Source organism: Pipistrellus hanaki, assembly GCF_964339955.1.
Source record: "Pipistrellus hanaki genome assembly, chromosome: 16".
Lineage (NCBI taxonomy): Eukaryota > Metazoa > Chordata > Mammalia > Chiroptera > Vespertilionidae > Pipistrellus > Pipistrellus hanaki.
In genome coordinates this window covers 48400156-48427995 of record NC_140518.1, presented here as the reverse complement: position 1 = coordinate 48427995, position 27840 = coordinate 48400156, and the positions used below count along the sequence as shown (strand labels likewise).

Genomic DNA, 27840 nt, shown 5'->3' with positions numbered 1-27840 from the left:
TGCACTATTGGGGTTGGGAAGAGACATGGGAGGTTGGCCAGCTGGTGGAGGCGGGTGACTGTGGGAGGACTCCAGGGCATATCCATCCCATCTTGCTCAATCCCAATCTGCTGGACCTCAACGGCAAGCTAACCTACCAGTCGGAACGTCTGCCCTCTGGTGGTCAGTGTATGTCATAGCAAGCAGTTGAGCTGCCTTAGCATATCATTAGCATATTATGCTTTGATTGGTTGAAAGGCTGACCAGATGACTGGACACTTAGCCCTTTGCAGGAAGATTCCTGCAAGAACATGACTTCCTGTGGGCTTCCCTCCCACCACCGCTGCCACCCCATGCTTTCCCTTCTCTCCTATTGCCACTGCCCCAACCCCATGCTTTGCCTCCTGCACTACCATGCCCTCCCTCCTCTGCCGCTCCCATCCCGCGCTTTCCCTGCTGCCACTGCCGCCCAGTGCTTTTCTTCCCACTTCCATCGCTGCCCTGTGCTTTCCCTCCCACTGTCACTACTTCCCTGCTTTCCGCTTTCCCCTTTTTCTTCCTTCTATGATGTTTTAAGTCTTCACTCTTTGTCCGTGTATACAAATTAACTGCCATCTTTGTTGGGTTAATTTGCATAGTTGCTCTGATTGGCTGGTGGGCATAGTGGAGTGGTCAATTTGCATGTTTCTCTTTTATTAGTGTAAACTAGAGGTCCTTTGCAGGAAGATTCCTACAATAGGGCTTCCAGCTGCGGTCCTCTCTGCCCTGCCTGCTTCCCTTCCTTCTCCACAGCCCCGCTGGCTTCTCTCCCTTCTCCCCTAGCCTGCCTGCTTCCCTTCATTCTTTGCAGCCTTGCTTGCTTGCTTTTCCGCAGCTTCACTCCCTTCTGCAAAAATTGGCTTCTTCCTATGCCGTCTTTAGTCTTCACTCTGGCCTGGATATGCAAATTAACCACCATCTTAATTTGCATACTTGCCCTGATTGGCTGGTGGGTGTGACTTGTGGGTATAGCGGAGGAATGGTCAATTTGCATGTTTCTCTTTTATTAGAAAGGATTATATTATTGTCGAAACCGGTTTGGCTCAGTGGTAGAGCGTCGGTCTGCGGACTGAAAGGTCCCAGGTTCGATTCCGGTCAAGGGCATGTACGTTGGTTGTGGGCACATCCCCCCGGTGGGGGGTGTGCAAGAGGCAGCTGGTTGATGTTTCTCTCTCATCGATGTTTCTAGCTCTGTATCTCTCTCCCTTCCTCTCTGTAAAAAATTCAATAAAATATATATTTAAAAAAAAGGATTATATTATTAACTATATTGATACTGTGTTTCCAAAGGTTTAAAAATACCTTCCCGGTCAGTTTATAAGAGTTTGAACTGTTACTTTGTATCCACTGTTAATTTACTATGCTTCTGTTTGTTTGTTTTTATTGTTGTTGTTGTTCCACTTATGCATTCATTGGTTGATTCTTGTATGTGCCCTGATGGGGGAATCAAACCTGCAACCTTGGCATACTAGGACAGTGCTCAAACTAACTGAGCTCCCTGGCCAGGGCTTTCATGAGCATGTTTTAAATAGAGCTGTTCAGTGAGTTTTGTGTCAATACATATTTCAGTAAGTATTGAAATACTAGTATATCAATGAGTAATTGAAAACACTTTGTGTTAATGACTGTGAATACAATGATTAAGTTTATTATTTCTCTTGTTTGCTTTATCAGGTTACTACTGTTCATTAACATTTGTTCTTTTTTTAAAATTCAGGTCTAGTAGAACATGGTCGTAACTGGGCAGCAATTGCCAAAATGGTGGGAACTAAAAGTGAAGCTCAATGTAAAAACTTCTATTTTAACTATAAAAGGCGACATAATCTTGACAACCTTTTGCAGCAGCATAAGCAGAAAGTGAGTATATCAAGCATGGTGAATCTCTTACTGATTTTTACTTACAGTTTTTTGTTTGTTTTTTGAGCTTCAAAGATAGGTTTTGAGAAAAACTTTTGTAGCTTATATTTTTATTTATTGCATTTACCTGTTAAAGATATACTAGTTTCTTGGCACAAGTTGACTATTTACTTACTGCCCAAGGAATAAAACTTCTGTTAGTAGTAATGAGAATTCAGTACATTTGAATTACTGTAGACTGGATTTTTTAAATGGAATCATTTGGGAATTTAAATTTAAAACTTTGAGTGCTCTTGACAATTTTGGATGAATTGATTTGGTGTATTACAAAGCATTTTCTTAGAGAAATGTTATACGGGATAAATGTTAAAAACCAGAAAGTATAAGATTAATGAAAATTCCTTAATAAGGAAGTTTTAATATTCTCAAAGTCTACAGAGCTCTTTGAGGGTTCCATGAGCTCAAGACTACAATCAAACCTGGGTTCTCGAATGTCTCTCATCTCGAGCCATTTGCCAAGATGTTCATGAAAAAAATGTTTCAGTTACAGAACAAAACTTCAGTTCTCAACCTGACAACCCTTTCATGCTGATACGTTAGCATGACAAAAGTGGTCTCAAAGGGTCCTCAAACTTTTTAAAGTGGGGGCCACATCACGGTCCCTCAGAGAGCTGGAGGGCCGGACTATATGAACTACTAATTCCTACTGTAACACCTCGGCTGTGCTCACTGCCCAAAACACCTGGCGGGCCGGATCAGACTCCTCTGCGGGCCACATGTGGCCCGCGGGCCGTAGTTTGAAGACCCCTGGCCTAGACAAAGGAGACAATGCTCATCTTACATTAACCCTTACATTGTTAACATCTCCTGAAATTGAGCTGTGAATGTTTTTGTGAGTGTGTGTTTGTTTAGCTTTTATTGCTAGCAAAATGGACAGTTAGCACAACTTTAAAACATAAATATGTCCTTAAGAGTGCTTGCTAATGTTGCTAATGGTGTGAAAGACACTGATCACAGACAATTAAAAGGTAGAATAACTGTTACTGATTTGGAGGATGACCGCATTCTGGAGGCAGTGATATGTGAAGAAGTAAAGGTGCTGCACCTCTGGAATGAGTGCTGAAAGTGATTCATTTAAGGCTAAAATTTGATAAATTTAAGAAAAGAGGTATTTGTTTCTATACTAAACTAGAGGCCCGATACACAAAATTTGTGCAAGGGTAGGCTTTTGCAGCCTCTGCTGCCTTATGGCCCTGCAACCCCACTGCCCATTCACTGGTTATTCTGGAAGGTCATTCCGGAAGGTCATTCCACTGTCAGGTCTCATTAACATATTAGCTATTTATTATATAGGTCTAGAGGGCCAGTGCACGAAATTCGAGCACGGGGGGAAATGGGGGATGTCCCACAGCCCAGCCTGCACGCTCTTCAATCTGGGACCTTTCAAGGCATGTCCGATTGCCGGTTTAGGCCCAATCCCAGTGGGCAGTTGGACATCCCTCTCACAATCCAGGACTACTGGCTCCCAACAGCTCACCTACCCGCCTGCCTGATTGTCCCTAAGTGCTCTGCCTACCAGCCTGATCACCACCTAGCAACTCCCCTGCTGGCCTAATTGCCCCTAACTGCCCTCCCCTGCTCGCCTTGGGGGCCCCCTCCCCCCCAATTGCCCTCCCTTCCAGTTCTGGTCCCCCCCATCTGCCCTCCCCTGCCAGCCTGGTCCCCTCCAACTGCTCTTCCCTGCAGGCCTGGTCCCTTCCAACTTCCCTCCTCTGCTGGCCCAGTCACCACTAACTGCCCTCCCCTGCAGGCCTGTTCTCCCCCAACTACTCTCCCCTGCAGGCCTGGTCTCTCCCAACTGCCCTCCCCTGCAGGCCTGGTCCCCCACAGCTGCCTTCCCCTGCTGGCCATCTGTGTCAGCCATCTTGGGAACAGCCATCTTTTACCACATGTGGACAGCCATCTTATGTGTTGGAGTGATGGTCAATTTGCATATTCCTCTTTATTAGATAGAACTAGAGGCCCAGTGCATGCATGGGTATAGTCCCTAAGCCTGTCCTGCATCAGGTCTATCTTCCCCAGCTGCCCCCCACTGCCACCCACTTCTGGTTCCCCGTTTGCCATTGGGTGATCGGTGCCTGACTGCTGGGGGAAGGGACCGAGAGGCGGTCAGTGCACCTCATAGTGACTGGCCCAGCAGTTGTTCGGGTTGTTCTGCCATTAGGGTCATTAATGGATTGCCTCCTGTATGCATCCTGACTGAGGATGGAACCCACAAATTTGGTATATTCTCCCACTGGGTCTTGAACCTCCCAACCTTGCAGTATACTGGATGACATTCCAACTGAGTCACACCAGGCCAGGGCAATATTAATTTATTTTAAGAAATTGATTCATGATTTTGGAGGCTAAGTGGATACAAAATCCAACAGGATAGGATGATAGGCTGCATACTCAGAAGAGCTACAGTCTGATAACAAATTTCCAGTAGCCATCAATCTAGTTCTAAGGCTTCCAATTGGTTGAATGAGACTCTCCCCACATTATGGAAGATAATCTACTCAACTCAGAAGCCTATTGGTTAAATATTAATCTGGTACCAAAAAAAAAACACATGCATGAACACATCCAGGATAACATTTGATCTGGGTACTACGATCCAGCCAAGTTGACATGAAATTATCATCACAAATGTCTTTAAAACTTCTTGTTCAGATAATTTTAATTACAACTGGAATAATAGGAGCAGCAGGCTTCAGTTGGTCTAGACCAGTGGTCTCCAACTGCTGGTCTACAGACCACTAGTGGTCTGCGAGGTACAAAAGGTTGGTGGCTGCTGGTCTAGAGTGTTTTATCTTTTTTAAGAAAGATTTCAAGAAAACATGACAGTGGAATGTTAAAGCTCAGTGGAAGATAAATAGGATTTATGTATTCGTGTACTTGAATTATTACATTGAAATTTAATGAATTCTATTGGCCCTGACCAAGTGGCTCAGTTCGTTGGAGCATTGCCCCATACACCAAAAGGTTGTGGGTTCAATTCCCAGACAGGGCACATACCTAGGTTGCAGGTTCGGTCTTGTATCAGGGTGTGCTCACGAGACAACTTTTTTATGTTTCTCTCACATTGATGTTTCTCTCTCTCTCTTTCACCCCTCCTCTAAAATCAATGAAAACAATAAAAATTAAAAAAATAATAATAAAGGAGGCCATGTCTTTCAAAATAAAAAATACAAAAAATACAAAAATAAAAAATAAAAAAATAAAATCAATGAAAACATATCTTTGGGTGAGGATTAATGAAAAAAAAAAGAATATTATCATATAGTGAAGAAAATGCTTGGGGATATATTACATTCTTGCATGTGAAGATATCACATTCCAACTTACTTTTATTAAAAAAAATTACGTTATTTTTACTAGAAAATACATTATTTGGGAGGGGAGAAGAGCAGGAGTTTTTTGATTTGGGGCTATTCATGCATGTATAGTGGTGAGTAGTTAAGAAATTGTTCTTATGTTACATTTGATCAATTTGTTGAAAGCGATTTACCTACACAAAAGACCAGTTAATGGTTATCTGGAGATAACTGTACTCTAACCAGAGCAGCTGTCACATATACAGCCTTCTTGTTTAGTATGTGTGTATGTATTTGTGAATTCTGATTTTAAATAGGAAAAGGCTTTTTTCCTTTTAGTTATTTCAATCATAATTAATATTTTTTTTACTCTAGACTTCACGAAAACCTCGTGAAGAACGAGATGTATCTCAATGTGAAAGTGTAGCTTCCACCGTTTCTGCTCAGGAAGATGAAGATATTGAAGCCTCTAATGAAGAAGAAAATCCAGAAGACAGTGAAGGTATTTCAAAAATCTTAAACTTAGTTGTACCTTCTGCTACCCAAATAAATGTAGTTTTTAGCTTAATGATTTGACTATTTAGGAATTGCTTCATTAAGGAAATAGGACATTGGTGTTTTTAAGGAATAGACACATTTATCTTAAGCATAATGTGTTTATTCATTCAACTAACAAATATTTATGTAGCACCTGAGATGGTCCATGTGCCACAAACAGAGAACATCTTGAAAATGCCAGTCATTCTTCAGACACTTAATGTTTCTTGTCTTTTTTTTTTAATAAAAGCCATTCTAACAGGTGTGAGGTGCTTGCTCACTCTATTCTAACCACTGTTCTTTCTGCTGTTCCTGAGCAAAGCAACCCTCACTTCAGGGATTTTGCATGTGCCAACCCCTGTCCCTGGAATGCTCTTCTCGAATATGTGCCTGTTGTCTCATGCTCCCATTTCTTCAGGCCTCTGTTGATATGTCACCCTACCTCTATAATATCTCTTTATCCACTGGTTCCTAAGTTTTGTTACTTTTTTACTGTACTTATTACAACCTGATATGCCTTCTGTGTATTATTGAGTACTGTTTAATCTCTGTCTTATACTAGAATGTCAGTTGCATCAGAATGTAGTTTTATTATTTCACTGCTCTGTCACTAGTACTTCAAAAAGCTAAATTATCCTTCTTTATCCTAAACTAGAGCCCGGTGCACGGATTAGTGCACCAGTGGAGTCCCTCAGCCTGGTTTGCGGGGATCGGGCTGACACAGCCTCTCTGACATCCCCCGAGGGGTCCCGGATTGCAAGAGGGCACAGGCCAGGCCAAGGGACACCACTGGTGCACGATTGGGGCCGGACAGCTACCATGAAAGGGCTCCAGGCATGTCCAGTTCCTCTCACCCAGTCCCAATCAGCCGGATCCCAGCACCAAGCCAACCTACTGGTCGGAGTGTCTGCCCCCTGTTGGTCAGTATGCATCATAGCGACAGTTCAAACAAATGGTCCAACACTTAACATATTAGGCTTTTATTTATATAGGATTATTTTCTAAATGTTTTTTTAAAAATCTATTCCATTTGGAATTATTTTTCTATATAGTGTAAGACAAAAATTGATGTTTTTCTTCCAGACAAATACTTCTGAGAGAGCTAGTTTATTAAATAAATCATTTTTTACCCAGTGATTTAAAATAGCACCTTTGAGCCCAGCCAGTTTTGCTCAATAGTTGAGTGTCAACCTATGAAGAAGGAGGTTATGGTCAGGGCACATGTTTGGGGGCATGCAGGATGCCAAACTATAAATTGGTTTAGCTAGTTTAAGAAATGTATCTTAAACCTTTGGGATTCTCATTGGACATATATATTTTAGTTTTAGAAAGATTTAAATTTTTATGTTGTTTTGTCAATTTTAAGAAAATAATCTAAAAACTTAATTCTGTAGTGACCATCTCTCTATACTTTTATAATAGTGGCAAATTGGATCCAAGGAAAGGTGAAGTAAATCTAAGACATATTTATAACCATTTATTCATTTTATACTTCAGCAAATATTTGAGTCTATTGTATGGCAGGCACAGTACTTGTCTCTAGGGTTTAAATAATAAGCAAAATACATGACTCTGCTCTTATGGTACTTATAGCCTAGTGGAAGCAGCAGCCAGGAATCAAATCATTGTGAATAAATATAAAATTGTAACTATAACAAGTTTGTGGTATAAGAACTAGAGTAATAAAATTTTAGGAATTATAAGGAAATGATAGAAGTCTTTTTAAAAAAAAAATGTGATATTTATATAATATTCAAAGGAAAATTAGGTGAAAGAGTCTTTTCAGTAAGAATAAACGGCATGGACCCAGCTGGTGTGGCTCAATGGTTGATCTTCAACCTATGAACCAAGAGGTCATGGTTCAATTCCCATTCTGGCCACATGCCTGGGTTGCAGGCTCTATCTCCAGTGGGGATGTGTAGGAGATAGCCATTCAGTGATTCTCTCTCATTGTTGATGTTTCTATCTCTCCCTTCCTTTCTAAAATAAAAATATATTTAAAAAACAAAACAAGAATAAATGGCAGGTATGTCTGAGGTGGAAGACACATGGGCATTTCCTGAAACTGAAAAGAGGCCCAGTGATAACAGAATATAAGATGTGAGGTGAAGCTAGAAAGGTAGGCGGATCCACTAGGTTGGGCCTTGTAGCAAGACCATCCTCAGAATTTTGGAACTTTAGCCTGAGTAATGAAGTTTCATTTAAATGTTTTACAAAGTAGAAAAGGAGAGTGAGGAAAGGAGAGGAAGAGAGTGTGGGTGAGTTTTGGTAAGATTTGACTTTTATAAAAGCACTAGAGGCCCGATGCACAAAATTCATGCATGGGAGGGGGTCCCTCCTGGCCTGCACCCTCTCACAATCCAGGACCATTGGCTCCTAACCATTTGCCTGCCTGCCTGGTTGCCCCTAACCACCTCTGCATGTCTGCCTGATTGCCCCTAACTGCTCCCCTGCCAGCCTGATTGTCCCTAACTGCTCCCCTGTCAGCCTGATTTCCTTAACTGCTCCCCTGCTGACCTGATCCCTGATAACCCCTAACTGCTCCCCTGGTGGCCTGATCATCCCTAACTGTTCCCCTTCCGGCCTGATAGCCCTAACCACTCTGCCTGCCTGCCTGATCACCCCTAACTGCCTCTGCCTCAGCCCCTGCACCCGGGACCCTGGCTTCCTTCCTTCTGTCCAGCCGCAGGCACCCAGGACCCTGGGCTGTTTCGCCTGGGCCCTGGCTTTGTCAGGAAGGTGTCCGGAATGATGTCTGGAAGACACCCAGTCTGTTCAGTCTAATTAGCATATTACCCTTTTATTAATATAGATTGTTGTAGAGCAGTGTTTCCCAAACTTCTGACATATGTGTACCCCTTCTATAATTTTCGTAACGCTGAGTACCCCTCGTACTCATTAGAACGTAGAATTAGGCGCAGCTAAGCACGGTGCAAGTGCATATCCCCACCAAACTTTTCCCATACCCCTGGGGGTACGCGTACCACACTTTGGGAAACACTGTTGTAAAGAATGGTATGAGGTCAAAGGTGAGAAGAAAAGTCATATTTGGAATAGAATGGCTGTAGTGCAGTTGAACAGAAATGAATGGATTCAAGAATATTTTCAGAGAGAAAATCTGAGAGATTTGTCCATACAGAATATGAGAATAAGTGAGATTAGCATTTAACAGTTTCCTGGTTTGTTTAAACACTAGAAAAGAACCTGATTTAGAAGTTAGTACAACTCCAGTGTGAGACATTAAATTTGTGATTTCTTTGAGATACCCAGTTAAAGATGTCAAAACGTTTAAAATCCTATCTATATGTATAAAAAGCCTGAGGCTGTGACGACCAGGATGACCAAATGATTGGTTCATTCCCTTGGTCCTCAGGCTCCAATTGATCAGGAGATGGCTAACTGGGGAACTGGGGTCCCCCAGGCTCTGATCAGTCCATGGTAGCAGTGACTGGTGAGCGGCTGGAAGGCATATACTCTTGGTCTCCTCCTGGCCCTCAGACTCTAATCAATCAATGGCAGAGGCAGGGTGGAACTGGGGACTAGCAAGTGGGCACAAGTCAGACCTCTTGGTCTCTCCTCCCTGCCCTGAGGCTCCAATAGATGGATGGCGGTGGAGGGCCCTAACTGGGGACTGGCTCCCTTAGTAGTCCTGCAGTTTCAATCTCCAGAGGACAGGACAGGCACCAACGGACCAGGGCCACCTGCATGATCCGGACAGCGCTGCCTCTTCCTGGAAATCAGCCTCAGGCATTGTGGCTGCTTCCCCTCCTCCCTAGAAGCTCCACAAGGAAGAAAGGATACCGCCTTCAGTGCCAGGGGCGATCAGAAGTGACTGCTCTCCCGTGCTTCGTCCAGGTGACTTGAGCCAGTCCCGCCTGCGCAGTTCCAGATGAAGTGTGATCATTGACATGGAAGGAATGTAGTAAAAAGAAGAAAAACCAATGATCAAGAGAATGTCGCAGTCAGTGTCCGGAGTCTGGCTCAGAAGAACGGAGAGAATGGAGAATTCCATAAGTTGACTGATGCCAAAATATTTCTGAATGACTGCCTGGAGTGTGACAGTTGTGTGACTGCAGAGGAAGGAGTCGGCAAGTTTCTCAGCAGAACACTAAGGACTTCTTCCGTGTTCTGAACCTTAATAAGAAATGTGATACCTCACAGCACAAGGTGCTGGCAGTGTCCGTGTGTCCTTAGTCTCTTATTTTGCTGCTAAATTCAGCCTCAGTGTCACTGATGCATCCAGAAGGCTCTGCGGCTTCCTCAAAAGCCTTAGGGTGCATTGTCTTTGAAATGAAGATAGCTACGGACTTAGGCATCCTGGAGAGTCAGCAGGAATTAGTGTGTCGATATTGCCAGCACCGTGAGGAAGAACTCCGGCTACCCATCCTGACCTCTGCCCGCCCCGGCTAGGTCCAATATGCAGAGCACATGCTGCGTTTCCTCATTACCTCCCACCTCTGCAGGCCAAGACTTCCCAGCGGATCAAGGGCTCCCTGGTGAAGGATTACTTCACCAGAGGGCAGAACCTGTCCCCAGACAAGATTTTCCACAACACTGTGGACCTGTGTTATGACAAGACACTTGGGGCCCTTTGAGAAGATGTTCCCATTGCTTTGCATAGTTCCTGGGGTGTTGACTGCATTTTAACCTCGGGTGAAATTGTCCAGATAATGGACCAAAGTGACCTCGAATGATGCCACTGTGGATACTGTTTGGAGACATGAAGGAGGAGGAGGTGAGGCTCCACGAAGGTGCCAGCTCCATTGGGTACTTGGTGCACATCTTCCGGCATGTGGCCAAGGAGCTGTTCAACAAGGACGTGCGAGTGCTCACCTACCACACCCTGAGGAACAAAGACTTCCAGGAGGTCACTCTTGAAAGGGACGGAGAGGTTCTGCTACACTTTGCGGCTGCTTACAGCTTTAGAACATCCAGAAGTGGTCCTGAAGCTGTAGAGGGGCAAGTTCCCCGCCACTTTGTGGAGGTCCGGGCATGCCTAAGTGGCAGGGCCAGGGCCAGGCGGAGGACAGGTGTGCAGACAGGGCACTGCTGCAGCTGATGAAAGGCATCTGCGCTGCCATCCCAGTGTGGCCCCCGGAGAACAGCACCCGTGTGCAGGAGTTGTATCAGGAGTGGCTTGGGAGGGGAGTGACTCCCTCCAGGCCCAGGCAGTCCTGCACACCACCTAGCAGGACCCAGGGCAGCAAGTGGTAAAGGTCCAGCAGATGCCCGGACTGCAGGCCACCTGAGAAGGGGTGTGAAGGAAAGGCTTACCATCTCTGTCATTGCTTTGGTGTTCAGAATTCCCTGCTCCCCGTCTGTGGGCTCCCTCCCTCTGAGAGGCGCTATCATCCTCACATGGGTGCAACTGGAATATTGTATCTTGAGAGGATTGTCCCAAAGTACGTATCCTTTTATTCAGTGATGGAAAAATCCCAAAGAACAAGAATAGGCTCCTTGCCCAGGCCGCCCCACGCCCAAGGGAACCTCCAGCCTTCGGGGCAAACCAGCTGGACCCCACCCATGCACCAGCCGCTATCCTACCTAATAAAAGAGCAGATTGACCATCACTCCAACACACAAGATGGCTGCCCCCATATGGTCAAAGATCCTGCTCCCATGTGGACACAAGATGGGCACCACAAGATGGCCAGTAGGCAAGGGCAGTTGGGAGGACCAGGCCTGCAAGGGAGGGCAGTTGTGGGCGATCAGGCCAGCATGGTAGAGCAGTTGAGAGGGACCAGGCCTGCAGGGGAGGGCAGTAGGGGGCGATCAAGCCTGCTGGGAAGTCAGGGGTGACCAGGCCGGCAGAGGAGGGAAGTTGGGGATGACCAGTCCTGCAGGGAAGGGCAGTTGGGGGGTACCAGGCCTGCAGGGGAGAGCAGTTGGGGGGTACCAGGCCTGCAGGGGAGGGGAGTTGGGAGGGACCAGGCCTGCAAGGGAGGGCAGTTGGAGGCGATCAAGCCTGCAGGGTAGGGATGTTAGGGGTGACCAGGCTGGCAGAGGAGGGAAGTTGGGGGTGACCAATCCTGCAGGGAAGGGCAGTTGGGGGGGACTGCAGAGGAGGGCAGTTAGGGTCAAACAGGCTGGCAGGGAGCACTTAGGCATCAATCAGGCTGGCAGACAGAAGCCGTTAGGGGTAAATCAGGAAGGCAGGCAGGCGATCAGTTGGGAGCCAGCAGTTCTGGATTGTGAGAGGGATGTCCCTTGAGGGGTCCCAGATTGGAGAGGCTGTAGGCTGGGCTGAGGGACAATCCCCCCTCGTGCACAAATTTTGTGCACCGGGCCTTTAGTAATAAATAAAACTTATACGCAAATAGACTGAACAGCAGAATGAGTGGTTGCTATGACATGCACTGACGACCAAGGGACAGATGCTCAATGCAGATATTTACATTATGAATCATAACAGTAGCAAAATTACATTTATGAAGTAGCAACGAAAATAATTTTATGGTTGGGGGTCACCACAACATGAGGAATTGCATTAAAAGGTCGTGGCATTAGAAAGGTTGAGAACCACTGCTGTAGACAGAGGTGACCAGAGGCAGGGGGTGGGGCTGGCCAGCAGGTGGTGCCAGGCTACCAACCATTGCAGGTGCTAGCATGGGCCCCCCACACACCCCTCTCGTCATCCCACAGATTGGCCCTGATCGCCGACCAGGCCTAGGGACTTGACCCTATATATTGGGAACAGTCTCTTAGATTTAAAGATTAAAACCAGGCAAGGCTACTCTTAACACCCAAAAAACAGGATGATGCAGCGATGACATGCATGGACTCTGGCTTGCACATTTTGTGGTCAGCCCTGATTCTGACACTTGTAACTGTGTGACAAAGCCAATTACTTAACTTCTCTCTGCTTCAGATTTTCCATCCATAACACGGGGAAAATGTTTACTACTGCCTCAGAAGGTTCATGTTATGTACTACTTTTTATAATCACGGCAAAAGAATGTAGCTGCCCATACAGCAGCAAGATGCCTTTCACCTGTATGAAAAGTATGGTCAGTGGTGCATATAGCATCCGGATTGTGAGAGGGATGTCCAGGATTGGGCTAAACCAGCTGTTGGACTTCTCCCGTAGGGGTCCTAGATTGTGAGAGGGTGCAGGCCAGACTGAGGGACACCCCTCCCCTCCTTTGCACAGATTTCATGTGCTGACCTTCTAGTATACTTATAAGATTATACAAATAATGTAGGGAAAAGAGCAGGGCTATAGCGTTTTACATTATTACAGAGCTTTGCTGTCTAGTATGGTAGCTGTTGAGCTCTTTAAATGTGACTAGTGTAACTTGAGATGTATTTAAAAATGTAATATATAATCAGATTTTGAAGACTTAGTACCAAAAAAATGTAAAACATCTTAATAGTTTTCTATATTGATTACATGTTTAATGATACTTTGAACAATTGTGTTAAATATATTGTTAAAGTTAATTTTAATAATCTCTGTTCAGTTTTTTAATGTGGCTGCCACATTCAACTTAAAATTACAGATGAAACTCATGTTATATTTTTGTCACAAACTGCTGGTAAAAAGAAAAGCACAGATACAGGCTGGTAGAAACCGTCCAGAATGTTACCATTTATGGGAATGGTTTTTGTTTGGTTTTGTTTTTCCTTCTTTGTTTTTCAGTTTTCATATATATTATTTTTATTATTATTTTTTTAATATATTGATTTTTTTTTTGCCCCCCTCCCTCCCTCCCGTATATACCCTCCCTCCCCAGAGTTTTATGTCCATTGGTTGTACTTATATGGATGTACACAAGTCCTTCGGTTGATCTATTATCTCCCCCAGTTCTTCCTCCCCTCCCCACTGTAATTTGACAGTCTGCCTGTTGTTTTACTGTCTCTATATCTGTCTCTTCGTTCATCAATTTATAATGTTCTTTATCATCCACAAATGAGTGAGGTCATGTGGTGTTTCTCTTTCATTGATTGGCTTATTTCACTCAGCATGATGTTCTCCAATTCCATCCAGGTTGCTGCAAATGATGAGAATTCCTTCTTTTTTATGGCAGCATAGTATTCCATTGTGTAGATGTACCATAGTTTTTGGATCCAATCATCTGCTGATGGGCACCTAGGCTGTTTCCAAATTCTGGCTATTGTAGATTGTGCTGCTATGAACATAGGGGTGCATATATCCTTTCTGATTGGTGTTTCTAGTTTCTTGGGATATATTCCTAGAAGTGGGATTACTGGGTCAAATGGGAGTTCCATTTTCAGTTCTTTGAGGAAACTCCACACTGTTCTCCACAGTGGTTGCACCAGTCTGCATTCCCACCAGCAGTGCACGAGGGTTCCTTTTTCTCCACAACCTCGCCAACACTTGTTGTTTGTTGATTTGTTGATGTTGGCCATTCTGACAGGTGTGAGATGGTACCGCATTGTTGTTTTGATATGCACCTCTCGGACAATTAGTGACTTTGAGCATGTTTTCATGTGCCTTTTGGCCTTCCTTCTGTCTTCTTTTGAAAATATTCTATTTAGGTCCATTGCCCATTTTTTAATTGGATCATTCATCTTCCTTTTATTTAGTTGTATCATATATATTATTTTTAGACATTAAAAGCTTTTACACTTTCAGTTTCAGAAGGTCAAGACAATTTGGTCTTCCCTTTCATGCTCTGTAGAATGCTGGCTTTCCCAATGGTGGTAACACTTTAGGGAGGTCATTGAAGGAGTGAAATCTGTCCTAAACAACTGCTCTCAAGCATGGCTTCTATCACCACGTGAACCGTGCTCATTATCAGATTTTTATGCTGTATCATTATCTTTAAGGTGCTGAAAATAGTTCTGATACAGAAAGTGCTCCTTCTCCTTCACCAGTTGAAGCTGTGAAGCCCAGCGAAGATAGCACTGAAAATTTGCCTTCTCGAGGAAACACTGAACCTGCAGCTGAGCATGAGTGTGCCACTGAAACTGCTCCCAGTGCATCTCCCTCATCAGCTCCAAGTACAAAACCAGCTGAAAATGAAAGTGTGGCGACCCAGGCGAATAATGGTGTCACTGCTGAGATAGCAGAGCCAATGGATATTGAACATGAGGAGCACAGTGCTGACGTGACTTCTGTTCTTGATCTTCCCACGACTACCAAAGCAGACCCTGTAGATGTTGAAATGGGGGCACCTGAAAACACCCCATCTCAAGCTGAAGGTGATACCAAAGAAAGGGACCTGGAGAAAACCAGTGCGAAGACAGAGCCTGGAGATGACAATTCGGTGGTGGCTCAGCAGATAAATGTCCAAAGGCCTGAACCCCCATCAGACAATGATTCCAGTGCCACCTGCAGTGCTGATGAAGACGTGGACGGAGAGCCAGAGAGACAGAGGTGAGACTCATTCATTAACTATTATTCTTTTTAAAAAAAAATATTTTATTGATTTTTTTACAGAGAGGAAGAAAGAGGGATAGAGTTAACGGGGGATGTGCCCGCAGCCAAGGTACATGCCCTTGACCGGAATAATAGTTAATGAGCCAAAACCGGTTTTGGCTCATTAACTATTATTCTATCTTGACTCTGTTGGTCACTGACTAAATTAGAGGAATGCTGTTGGCTACAGGAAGTATTCCTGTATAAACATCAGCAAATTAAAGGTAGTGTGTAGGCTTTAAAATTTTTAAACCAATAACAACTGTGTGATCATTATTTTTTAATGAAAAAATATTATATTTTTTTTACATTAGTTGTTGCATGCATTCCATATGACAGCAGAAAAGGGATTTCTTTTGACAAAGATGTGAACTAAACTACAGATGACTGCCATTACATGTGATAGTAGTAGGATGTGATGATGAAGGTGGAAGCAAGAGGTATTTGCTCCAGCTTTTTTTGCTCTGACACCTATGGCCTCACAGGAGGGCCTACTGTACCCACTGACAGGAGATACATGTTACATTTTCTAAAAGCATTTTAATAATTTAAATGTAAATTAATGGTAATTATAATGATCGCTTTTTGTCAGTTAAAATTTTAGATACTTTATTTAAAATATCAGGTATAATACAAATCCTACCTAATAAAAGAGTAAAATGCAAATTAATCATCACTCTACTCCACAAGCCATGTCCATCAGACAATCAGACCAAGTATGCAAATAAGCCTAACCAAGATGGCTCCAGGCACACAGAACAGGAGGGAGGCGTTTCCCCGGCAACGGAGGAAGCCAAGCTTTCTACCTGTCCTTGCCAGCCTAAGCCTCCACTCAAGGCTACAAAGTCTCAATTGTATAAAGTAAATATATCCCAGATATCAGGGCCTCTGCTTGGGTCACGGGGGGTGGGGGGTGGGGGGGGTGGGGGGGCGTGGCCGGCTTGCAAACCACCCCCTCGCTCAGGTTGTCCCACGCCACAAGGGAACCCCTACCCTGATCTGGGACACCCTTCAGGGCAAACCAGCTGGCCCCCACCCATGCCCCAGGCCTCTATCCTATCTAAGAAAAGAGTAATATGACCATCATTCCAACACACAAGATGGCTGCCTCCATGTGGTCAAAGATCCTACCTTTATGTGGACACAGGTGGCCAGCAGGAGAGGGACCGGGCCTGCAAGGAGGGCAGTTGTGGGTGATCAGGCAAGTAGGGGAGGGCAGTTGGGAGGTACCAGGCCTGCAAGGGAGGGCAATTGAAGGCAATCAACCCTGCAGGGGAGGGCATTTAGAGGTGACAAGGCCGGCAGAGGAGGGAAGTTGGGGGCAAACAGGCTGGCAGGGGAGCAATCAGGCTGGCATGGGAGTGGTAAGGGTATGATTAGGCTGGCAGGCATAAGCGGTTAGGGGCAATCAGGAAAGCAGGCAGGTGAGCAGTTGGAAGCCAGCAGTTCTGGATTGTGAGAGGGATGCCAGGATTGGGCATAAACGGGCAGTCGGATATCCCTTGAGGGGTTCCAGATTGGAGAGGGTGCAGGCTGGGCTGAGGGACAACCCCCATACCCCTGTGCATGAATTTTGTTCACCGGGCCTCTAGTTAATTTATAAATACTTTTAGTCATCTTATATAATAAAAGCATAATATGCAAATCAACCAAACGGCAGAATGACCAATCACTGTGATGCACACTGACCACCAGGGGGCAGACACTCAATGCAGGAGCTGCCCACAGGCCAGCCAAGGTGGGTGCCAGTGGGGACCTCTGATTGCCCTGCCATTCATCCTGCAGAGGGAGACAACCAGTGAGCAGGCGGTGCAAGGCCTGCCAAGGTGATTGCCAGCAGTGGCCCCCCAATCACCCCACAGATCAGCCCTGATTGCCAGCCAGGTCTAGGGACTCTAGCCTTTATGAATTTTGTGCACCAGGCCTCGAATTAAATTAGTATAAGAAATGTATCATCTTTATGGTTTTTATTAAAAATTCCAGTATAAAACTATATGTTTTACAGAAATAGATACTACTTTATGTAATACTAGAGGCCTGGTGCATAAAACTCATGCACAGATAGGGTCCCTAGGCTTGGCCAGCAATCAGAACGGATTGGTGCCTCCCAGCTGCCAGCCATGGCCTGCCTTCATTCCATGCTGCCCCCTGGTGGTCAGCACACGTCATAGTGAGCAATCGAACTCCCGGTCTTCCTGTTGAACTCCTGAGGGGACACTTTGCATATTAGCCTTTTATATATAGAGATATTTGATTTTTTGGTGGTTCCTTTTCTTTGAAAGAAATGGAGTCACTTAGAATCACAGTAGAATGCTAGATTGGTACAAATTCTAGAAATGAATTAGACTAAAACCTCATTTAATCAGAAACCCAATTTAATCCTGTTTTTCACCCCCCATTTTAATTAGAAAAAGGCAAATAAAGCACTCAGCAGATAGCCAATTCTGTTCATAGTGTGACTTGCTGGAATTGTTGTGCTTTTAGTCCATAGCCAGTATATTTATATTTTATTTACTCTAGAATGAGATGTAATGCTAGAATAATAAGGTCAAGATCATAGTGACATTTTTCCAAAGAAATTTTTACATCGTAAATACTAGAATTTAAATCAACAAGAATTAAAATAAGGGGTCCTTACATTGGTTTTTCCAGAAAATTCAACCATCTCGAAATCTTTTTCCCCTCACATCATTATAATCGAGATTTTACTTGTCCCAGACTTTGACTGGAATTAGCATGAGTGGATTTAAGCTGTGTTGTCCTTTTTAAGGTATTCTTTGATGAAACATCTATCTAAAATAAGGATTTTCTATGTTTTGCACTATAGGTTTTGGTAACTATATTTATAAATTAAGGAACAATTCGGATAGCAGTTAATCTAAATGGAGGAGCATCATAAAAGATGAGCATGACACTATTCTTGAAATTCAGAAATTTATTGGAAATATATGGAGGTCTCTGAATGACATTTCTAAAATCAATATCACTTTCAAACTATCTAAATAACACTTTCAATTTCCTACATCTCTAATATCTATTCTCATGTAAAATGTAAATTGTTTTCTTTTATACATTCTAATTTTCTTATCAATTTATACCTTTTAAATGTTACCTCCCCCAATAACTGACAACATTTGGAAATATAATCAGGCCTATAAGGTGTAGCACTATTGTATACTAGTAATTTTCTAAACTCAAGTGTAGTACTGAAGCCAGTGGAGTCTAAGATGGCAGATGCTGTGCTGAACGGAGGAGCTTGTGTCTCTTTGAAAGGGCAGCTGCAACATGTTAGCATGTTCTTGCTCTGTGGGAATGCTGGTTTCACGTTACCATTTCTTTCCAATTTACATAAGAAACCAAGAGTCTGGAATTCTGGGTGAAATTCTCAATTTTAAACTGACAGTGTTTATATAAATTTTTAAAAAAATACTCTGTGGTCCTAGCAAATCATTTTGTAACAGGTGACTAGTTTGTAACCTATGTTAATGATAAATTAGTACCTAACATTTTGATAATGTCATTTGATCAAACTATTTTGTTGGTTAGATACAGATGATTAAATTCAGATAAATTTCTACCGATTAATCTGTAATTAGATTTTTTTTTAACCAGGGTAATTAGCATTATAATTTATCTTTTCCATACTGTACAAATATCTTGTAAGGTTAACGTGATGTGTGTGTGTGTGTGTGTGTGTGTGTGCGCGCGCATGTTGACTTAAAAGGATTTATTGATATTATACTGGTATACAGGGTGTGGCAAAGTAGGTTTATAGTTGTTTGTATGGAAAATAATACAATAATATACTCTTTTTTTCACATGCTCACAACTGTAAACCTGCTTTTGCCCCACTCTGTATTTAAAGTCTTAAATAAGAATATGTTAACTTCTATTTTTATAATTGCCAATTGCAGAATGTTTTCTATGGACTCAAAACCTTCATTGTTAAATCCCACTGGATCTATACTGGTCTCATCCCCAATGAAACCAAATCCACTGGACCTGCCACAGCTTCAGCATCGAGCTGCTGTTATTCCACCAATGGTTAGTGCTTAAGATGAGTAAGAAAAGTAAAGTTGAAAAACAAAGACCTGTAAACACATTTCTTCTCTCCTTTAATCAGTAGTTGATTTTTAAAGAAACTATGGTAAAAGCCTTGGTTAGATGCTCAGTTGGTTGGAGCATTGTTCGATCCCAGGTTGGGGTGTGTAGGAAGCCAATTGATCTATATTTCTGAAACTGGTGTTTCTCTCTCCTCCCTCTTCTCTCTCTAAAAATTCAGTTAAAACACACACACACACACACACACACACACACACACACACACACGTCTTCAATTGAGGATTTAAAAAAATTTGGAGTATTAAAATTTATCATTAACTATTTTTAAGTGTACAGTTGAGTAGTGTTAAGTATATTCATATTGTTGTGAAACAGATCTCTAGAATATTTTCATCTTGAAAAACTGAAATTCTATTCCCGTTAAACCATAACTCTCCTTTTCCCCATCTCCCAGTTCCTGGTAACCACTGTTCTACTTTTTGTTTTATGATTTTGACTACTTTAATGCTTATATAAGTGGAATATAAGTATTTGTCTTTTTATGACTGGCTTATTTCACTCAGCATAATGTCCTCAAGATTAATCATGTTGTAACATGTGTCAGAATCTTCTTTTTAGATTTATAATATCCATTTTGTTTATTTATCTATTGGATATTCATATTAGATTCATTGTCATGATGGATTGAGATGGTAATTTTTAAGAAAAACAAACAAACAAATGAAATATAATTCTCTAGCTATAAATATTAGTAACTTCTGCTTTTGATTTGCTTGTTTTGCTATAAGACAGTAGTATAATAAATAGGTTTTGAATATTTAGAATGTAGTATAGAGTATGGCTAACTTCAGCATATAATTACAAATCTAGTTTTATTTATATTTTACCTTTATCTCTACAAGTTTGATTCCCTTTTGATAGTGAATTTCAATCTTGAGTACTATTCATTTACTTAGTTATGTTCTGTCTCCTACTTTATTTATTGTGCGCTAGCCAGTTGCTCAGTGGATAGAGTGTTGGTCTTCGGACTGAAGGGTCCTAGTTCAATTCTGGTCAAGGGTATGTATCTCCTTTGGAGGCTCAATCCCCTTCCGGTCAGGGGTGTGTACAGGAGGTAACCAGTCGATGTGTCTCTCTCTCTCTCTCTCTCTCTCTCTCTGTCTCTCCCCCTCTCTTACACCCTTTCAAAATCCCAGGAAAAATATCCTCAGGTGAGGATTAACAAATAAACAAAAATACAAAAAATTTGTTAACTGTGTCATATAATCGGGGAAAGTTAATAGGCTCACAAAAAAAATCATTAAACATTTGTTATTCATCAGTTTCTTCAAATGGATATTGAATATCTACCCAGTTCAAGACAACATTTAATGCTGTATGGAATATGCACATATTATAATCTCTGACTTCAAAACACTTAGAGATTGGTTGTGATCATAAGACAGAAAAAAATCATAATAAAAATTAAAATGAGACCCACCAGCATGGCTCAGCGGTTGAGCATCAACCTATAAAACCAGGAGGTCAAGGCACATGCCCGGGTTGCAGGCTCAATCCCCAGGAGGGGCATGCAGGAGGCAGCCAATCAAGGGTTCTCTTTTACCATTGATATTTCTACCTCTGAAATCAATAAAAAGTTATATATATATATATATATATATATATATATATATATATATATATATATATATATATATTTTAAGTAAAATGAGCAAAAAGGAAAAGCAAAAAAATTTTTTAAAAATTGTTTAAGCATTTAAAATAAGAGCTTCCTTCTTATTGAGACATGTGAATAAAATTCCACTTAAGAAATAATACTTTGGTTAGACCAGAACACTTCATTTGACTTTTTGTAGCAAAATAGGAAAGGCCATGTTTATGTATAAGCCAAAGCACAAAAGCAAGAAAATTATATGTGTGTTAACATTCAGTGATATTTTTTACTTATAGTAGCAGAAAACACTATCGAAGTCTTTAGATAACAGCTTTAAAAAGGTTAGGTATCGCCGAAACCGGTTTGGCTCAGTGGTAGAGCGGACTGAAAGGTCCCGGGTTCGATTCCGGTCAAGGGCATGTACCTTGGTTGCGGGCACATTCCCGGTGGGGGGTGTGCAAGAGGCAGCTGATTGATGATTCTCTCTCATCGACATTTCTAGCTTTCTATTTCTCTCCCTTCCTCTCTGTAAAAAATCAATAATATATATATATATATATATATATATATATATATATATATATATATATATATATATTAAAAAAAAAAAAAAGGTTAGGTATCTACTTCCCTAAGTAGACACCTAAAAAGGATTATTTTGTCTTCATGAAATAATATACCATGTTAGGTGCTAAAGTAGTTGTTTGTATGGAAGCAATCTAATAATAAATAATAATACAAGAATAAACTTTTATTTACTCACAAATGTAAATCTGCTTTTGCCCCACCCTGTATATTATTAAATGGTTAAGGGTATCTTAATTGAAGAAGTAGCATTTGATTTCTGACTGGAGGAGAATTGATACATTAATGAATTAGTTGTTGGAGTTGAAGAGATTGATTAGTTGAGGATGACTGCCAGTGACTGGTAAAGCTGCTGAGGTTCAATTTTCTAAAATGGAGATCACTGTAGGAGAAACATTGAGTTTAGAAAATGAAAAGTTCAATTTTGCATATTGGTTTTGAGGAGCTTTGAAATAGCCAAGTGGAATTAGGCAATTTTTCTAAGTGTAGACTTTGGAGAAAAATGTCTTAGAAATAGAAATTGATGAGTTGTTAACTTATAGATGACCTTTAAATCCACAAAAGAGGATGCCTGGTATGCAGTCTTTTAAAAAAAATATATATATATTTTATTGCTTTTTTACAGAAAGGAAGAGAGAGGGACAGAGAGTCAGAAACATCGATGAGAGAGAATCATCGATCAGCTGCCTCCTGCATACCCCCCACCGGGGACATGCCCACAACCAAGGTACATGCCCCTGACCGGAATCAAACCCGGGACCTTTCAGTCTGCAGGCCGACGCTCTATCCACTGAGCCAAACCGGTTTCGGCAGGTGTGCAGTCTTGGAGTTCTTCTTCCCCAAAACCCGTTTCCTTTCACCAGCCAAGCATTTCATGTGGCTGACACCTAGAGAAGGAGTGCAGACAAATTCCCCAAGAAAAGCTCTTGGCAGCTGCTGGGAAGACCCCAAAGTCCCACTGTCCCTGGGCCGGCCTGCCACAGGCTGCTGGGACCCCACCAGAGTTCCAGGACTTGCTGAGGTCCATGCTGTCCCAGCGGAGTCCTCAAAAACTGTAACTGAACAAAAAAAAACGGACATTTGTCTGCCTATTGCAACCAAAGCCAAACTTATGAGGCAGGTCCTGGAACAAAAGGAAAGAAGTTTTGCCCAGGAGGTTGCTCAGTTGAGTGAAGTCCTATATATCATAAAGATTGTGGGTTTGATTCCCTGTTAGGGCACATAGCTCGATTGTGGGTTCAATCCCCAGTTGGGGCATGGCGCATACAGGAGGCAGCTGATAGATATGTCTCTCTCAAATCAGTGTTTCCCTCTTTCTCCCTTCCTCTCTCATAATCAATAAAAGCATATTCTCAGGTGAGGATAAAAAAAAAGGGAAAGAAGTTTTATTTAGGTGCCATAGAACCTGGAAGAACAGTGGACTCCTGTCTCCAAGACCATCTCGCTTTCTTCCTGCTCATGCCTGCTGTTCTTATAGGAATAGGGAGGGGAGGGTTTTTGTTTTTTTCCCTATCCATTCATCTTCCCAGCTTTTGGCACATTGTGGCCTTTCCATTCATATTTCTAGCTTTATGGCCTTCTGGGGCCCTGTCCATTCATCTTTCTAGTGTTTGACCCCTCAGTGGAAGAACTTCCTCCTGTCGCCATCTTGGCCAACTGGGAGACTCCCCTGTACTCCAACTGACTGTCTGCGATAGAAAGAGGACATTGAAAGGAGGGGTGAGGATGCAGGACTGAGCTACCAAGGATTTGATCATCATAAGTTAGTAGCAGACAGAGTGTTTTAATTTCTAATTTGACTTATTATAGCTTTTGTGATTTATACTGTGTTCATTTCTGAAAGTAACTGTTTAGCATTTTAATCATTATACTTGAAGATTATTTCAATTAAAACATGGTAACATTACAGAAGTAATATTACAGAAGTAAGCATTAGTTGCAGTAGATGGTAATTATTATGTTGGTCATGGCATGTTTAATTTTTTTCTTCCTGTAGGTGTCCTGCGCCCCATGTAATATGCCAATTGGAACCCAAGTAAGTGGCTATGCCCTCTACCAGCGACACATTAAAGCGATGCATGAGTCAGCACTCCTGGAAGAGCAGCGGCAGAGGCAGGAACAGATGGATTTGGAATGTAGAAGTTCCACTAGTCCCTGTGGCACCTCCAAGAGCCCAAAGAGAGAATGGGAAGGTAGGTAGAGCTATCATCCCAAAACTGGCCTGAAAGGAAACAAAGCCATACTCAAAGGTAGTGGCCTTTGTGCTTTGCAATTTGCCAGGGTATTAATTGATACATTATACTTTGTCAGAGCATATGAATTGACTTCAGTGAAATTATTAAATAATGTTAGTATTATTGAATTTTCTGCTATTTATTTATATGTATAAAAACTATGCTTTATGCTATTCATCTGAGTTTTCAAAGAATGAATTGTTATCTTGTCCTCCAAACAAATCACAGCGACAGGTTAATACTCTAATTCTCTGCAACTTTGTGTAGTGTATAGAACTGGTCAGAGCTTGACTTAACCTTCACTCCAGCATTACCGTTTTTGTGGCCATGGCCAAATTCCTTAACCTTTTTGAGCTTTAGTTTTCTTTGTGAAATATAAATTTTCTATCTACTGTGATGGGATTGTAACCCATAAGAAAAAATGAACATTCAGCCCAGTCCACATGGCTCAGTGGTTGAGCATTGATCTATGAACCAGGAGGTCATGGTTCAATTTCCATTCAGTGCACATACCTGGGTTGTGTGCTCGATCCCCACTGTGGGGTGTGCAGAAGGCAGCTCATCAATGATTCTCTCTCATCACTGATATTTTTCTCTCTCTCTCCCTCCTTTCTTCTCTGAAATCAATAATAATATGTTAAAAAAAAAAAAAAGAATGAACATTCAGTATGGTTTTATAACACATGTTCAGCCTTATTTTATATGTAACATATAATGTAATATAATATTGCATACTAATATATTATCTACACTAATAAAAGAGAAAGAAGCAAATTGACCATACCTCCATGATGCCGACCAACCAATGAGGAGTGGGTATGCAAATTAACCCAACAAAGATGGTGGGTTAATTTGCATGCATAGGCGCTGAGTGGCTGGGGGCAAGACACTTGAGTCATCGCCATGACGTAGACATTTTGCACCACCCCAATTGCTCTTGGCCAGAGCAAAGGCGTGCCAGCAGCCAGGCGAAGGAAGGCCCATTCTTGCACAAATCTTTATAATATATATAATAAGCTAATATGCTGTGTCCGACCAGTCGCTCTGATGCACACTGACCACCAGGGAGCAGACTCTCAATGCACTGCCATGGCCATTTACAGAGAAAATTGGCCATTTACAGAGAAACAGTACTATGGACCTGGCGCCCGCAAAGCAACACATGGCTTCCCCCAAATGGGACTCAGGCCCTGACCCCACCCTAGAGTGACAGCTCACCAAATCGCAGCCAACGCTGCCGGAGATCCCATGGCGCAAAATGCAGCCCATAGCACAGCTCAACCCAGAAACAGTAGCTGTGGACACTGGGTAATGATGTCACATAGCAATGCCCAGCTTCCTCTTCCTAGAGACTAGCCTCCTTGGAGTTTCTTCAGCCCAGGAACACAACTTGCTTTATAGCCAGGTGGAAACATTTCACACTTTAGCCAAATTTCTGTGAAGCCTTTTCCCATGCCTCATCTCATTTGATCCTCACAGAAGTTCTGGAGTAGGTAGGTAGGAGACTCAATGGAATCCTTTTTTTTTTTTTTTTTTTTTCATTAGTCAGAAAATGGAGATTTAGAAAGCTTAGAAACTTGACCTTACTGAAAAGAAATAAGAAATTGTGGACCTTGAAAATGACTTCAGGTTTTCTCACTGCACAGAATATAGTCAAACACTGCTGCGGTTAAATCTTTTACCCTTTGTTCTCCCTGCGTGATCTACAATAATAATCTGCTTTGTGTCAGTATTTACTGCTATTTTGCTGATAATTACCTGAAAGAGAAGTGGGGGTGCTTCATTGGGCTGGAAAAATTTAGCTAAATCAGAAAGCAGGTCTAATTAAGCAAGTTTATTGTGTGTGTATATATATAGGCTAAGTTGACTCATAATAAAGGCTAAGTTGACTCATGCTCCCACACGCGCGATACAAATAAAGCTCTTGCTGGTGCCAATTGCACACGTATTTTTCCATCTGTCATTGTCGATCGTGAATTTGGTTGATACTTCTATTATTAGAGAAAGGGCGAATATTAAAATGCATTATTAAAATGTTTTTTCTAATTAATTTCCTTTCAATGTACTAGGCCACTACTTATGTAATAATACAAGAGTATAAATAGATACCACAAATGTACTGTTATCATTGATATATCACTGTTATTTCAAGTGACAGATTTGAGATATGCATGCTTTTTTAGTTGGTACATGATACACATTTCTTTTAAAAGAAGAAAGGCATTGATTTCTAAAATTTAAAAAGTTTTGGTATTGTTGGTTATTAGATGGCGCATGTGTTCTGATGATAATTTATGGCCTGTGTGCTACAATAGTAAAGTCTTCTGTGATTATAGTTTAGTTTTTTTACAGTCATTCAGAAGATCTTTGCAAGTACCTTTTATAGGTAAGAGCTATTAGCTATAGAATGCCGTGCATTTCAAGGCCTTTTAATGTAAAACAGGAACTATGATACTTAACTGATCCTGCTGACTCCCACCCCAGTCACACTAATAATGAGTTATTAGTTATATGACAGGTTGAACTGCTTATATTTGAGTTTTAAATAGGAGATTGTTAGTGTTTAAATGTAAACCTTATGCAAGTAAAAATGTGAGCCAGATTATAATACCCACCAAGGCTGGGTATATATTAGATGCTAAATGAATATTTCTTGAATGAAGGTAAAAACATTGATAACTTTGGGTTTTTACTATATTGTATCTAGAAAATTCTTAAACTCTAATTCAATAATTGACATAATGTGTCAGTAATTACATTGAAGAAATTAATTAAATGAACCACAAAGTATAAATGGATTGAACAGAAGGGCCTAAGAGCATTTAAATTATGAGAAAATCTGTCATGATAATGATAAATTATATAGAATAATTTAAAAGTTTATCGATCTATTTCTTCCATAAATGATTTAGAATAAATGTTGTGAGGAAGAATTAAAACCTAGAAAAAAATGGTATTCAAATGGTATTTGCTGAATTCATGCTAAAGATTAACACTATTGTTAGTAATATTTGGATCATTCTAATATATATGTGTAATTTAGGACCGCGGTATTTTTTTCTTGATCTACTTTACAAAATGGGTTATATTGGGAGCTGGAAAGACTGAACCACCTTAGAGCCCCAAATTCTGAGATTCCAAACTGTGAGCTGCATTTCACTGTGGTCAATATACCTTTTAATCTATGGGTTTTAGACTCGAATGGTATCCTAATTTTTAATCATAATGCAGTGGTCTTATATTCTTGACTAATATGACACCAAGGTATTTATTAATATGACACAAATTTGGTTCAAGGTGATGCTCCACAAACTGGGGTGGTTGATTACATTTTATCCCAAGGTTAAGTTTTGTTTTTACTAATCTACAATACATTCAATAATTTATTTAACAAGTGCCTGAAGTCTCTCCTGAATTTATAGCTGTCCTTTAGTTCACTGTAAAGGATAATCTTCAAATAACATTTACATCTTTACAATTAAATTGTATATTTCTGGAATGTGTGACACAAATGTTTTTAATGCAACATCATACAGTAGTTTATAGAATGTTAAATACAGTGAGAATGTGATTTATGTATAAACTATCACTGGTTATATAAAACAGGCTGGTACAGTGTGCCTGAATCAGGATAATGGTTTTGATTTTCCCTTCATGGTCTAATTTAGAAAGTAACAGGCAGCACCTGTTGTCCAGCTGTTTATATTCATTTTCTCTTAATGTAAGTGGTACAAATAATTATTTTAGATATGTCTTTTTAAGTGGTATGAAAGCTTTTCCATTTATAGAAAGCTTGAAAAATATTTAGGGAACAATTGCTTTAAATTTTCAGTAACATTTACACAAGTTGATTCTTGCTTTAGTTTGAAACCTTTTTTCATACAGTGAAGGAACTCAAATTTACACATGTAGAGACAGAGTTAGAATTGAATTTCTAATGCTGGTTAATAAAATCTAATTGAAATAATAGTTAATACTTTTATGTAACCAAATGTAGTTTGTTTTTGTTATTTATTTTTTCAGCTTTGAATATATAATAATTTAAATAGCTGTATTAGAACCATATAAATTTCCACCTTTGTCTTTTTCTTTAATAACTACTCTCATAGAGACTGGGGACTGGGTTAAAAGGCCCTAATCACCGGCCAGGCC

General features: G+C 41.4%; 1 protein-coding gene and 1 pseudogene across 20 annotated transcripts in view; both read left to right on the top strand.

Annotated features, from left to right (window-relative positions):
* NCOR1 (nuclear receptor corepressor 1) overlaps positions 1–27840 on the top strand; it is a gene marked incomplete at its 3' end in the record, with an annotated part of 185671 nt that overhangs the window by 107147 nt on the left and 50684 nt on the right. For 17 of the 19 annotated variants that reach the window (XM_084861459.1, XM_084861475.1, XM_084861473.1 and 14 more), the window contains 5 exons: positions 1736–1875; positions 5610–5736; positions 14562–15111; positions 19068–19197; positions 23451–23646. In XM_084861459.1, coding sequence (XP_084717585.1) covers positions 1736–1875; positions 5610–5736; positions 14562–15111; positions 19068–19197; positions 23451–23646 — 1143 coding nt within the window. The remainder of the gene's footprint in view (positions 1–1735; positions 1876–5609; positions 5737–14561; positions 15112–19067; positions 19198–23450; positions 23647–27840) is intronic. The other 2 variants (XM_084861463.1, XM_084861462.1) reach the window with 1 other exon arrangement.
* Positions 9661–11011, top strand: LOC311610375 (nuclear prelamin A recognition factor-like; annotated as a pseudogene). The gene has a single exon. The product of its transcript is annotated as a nuclear prelamin A recognition factor-like (transcript).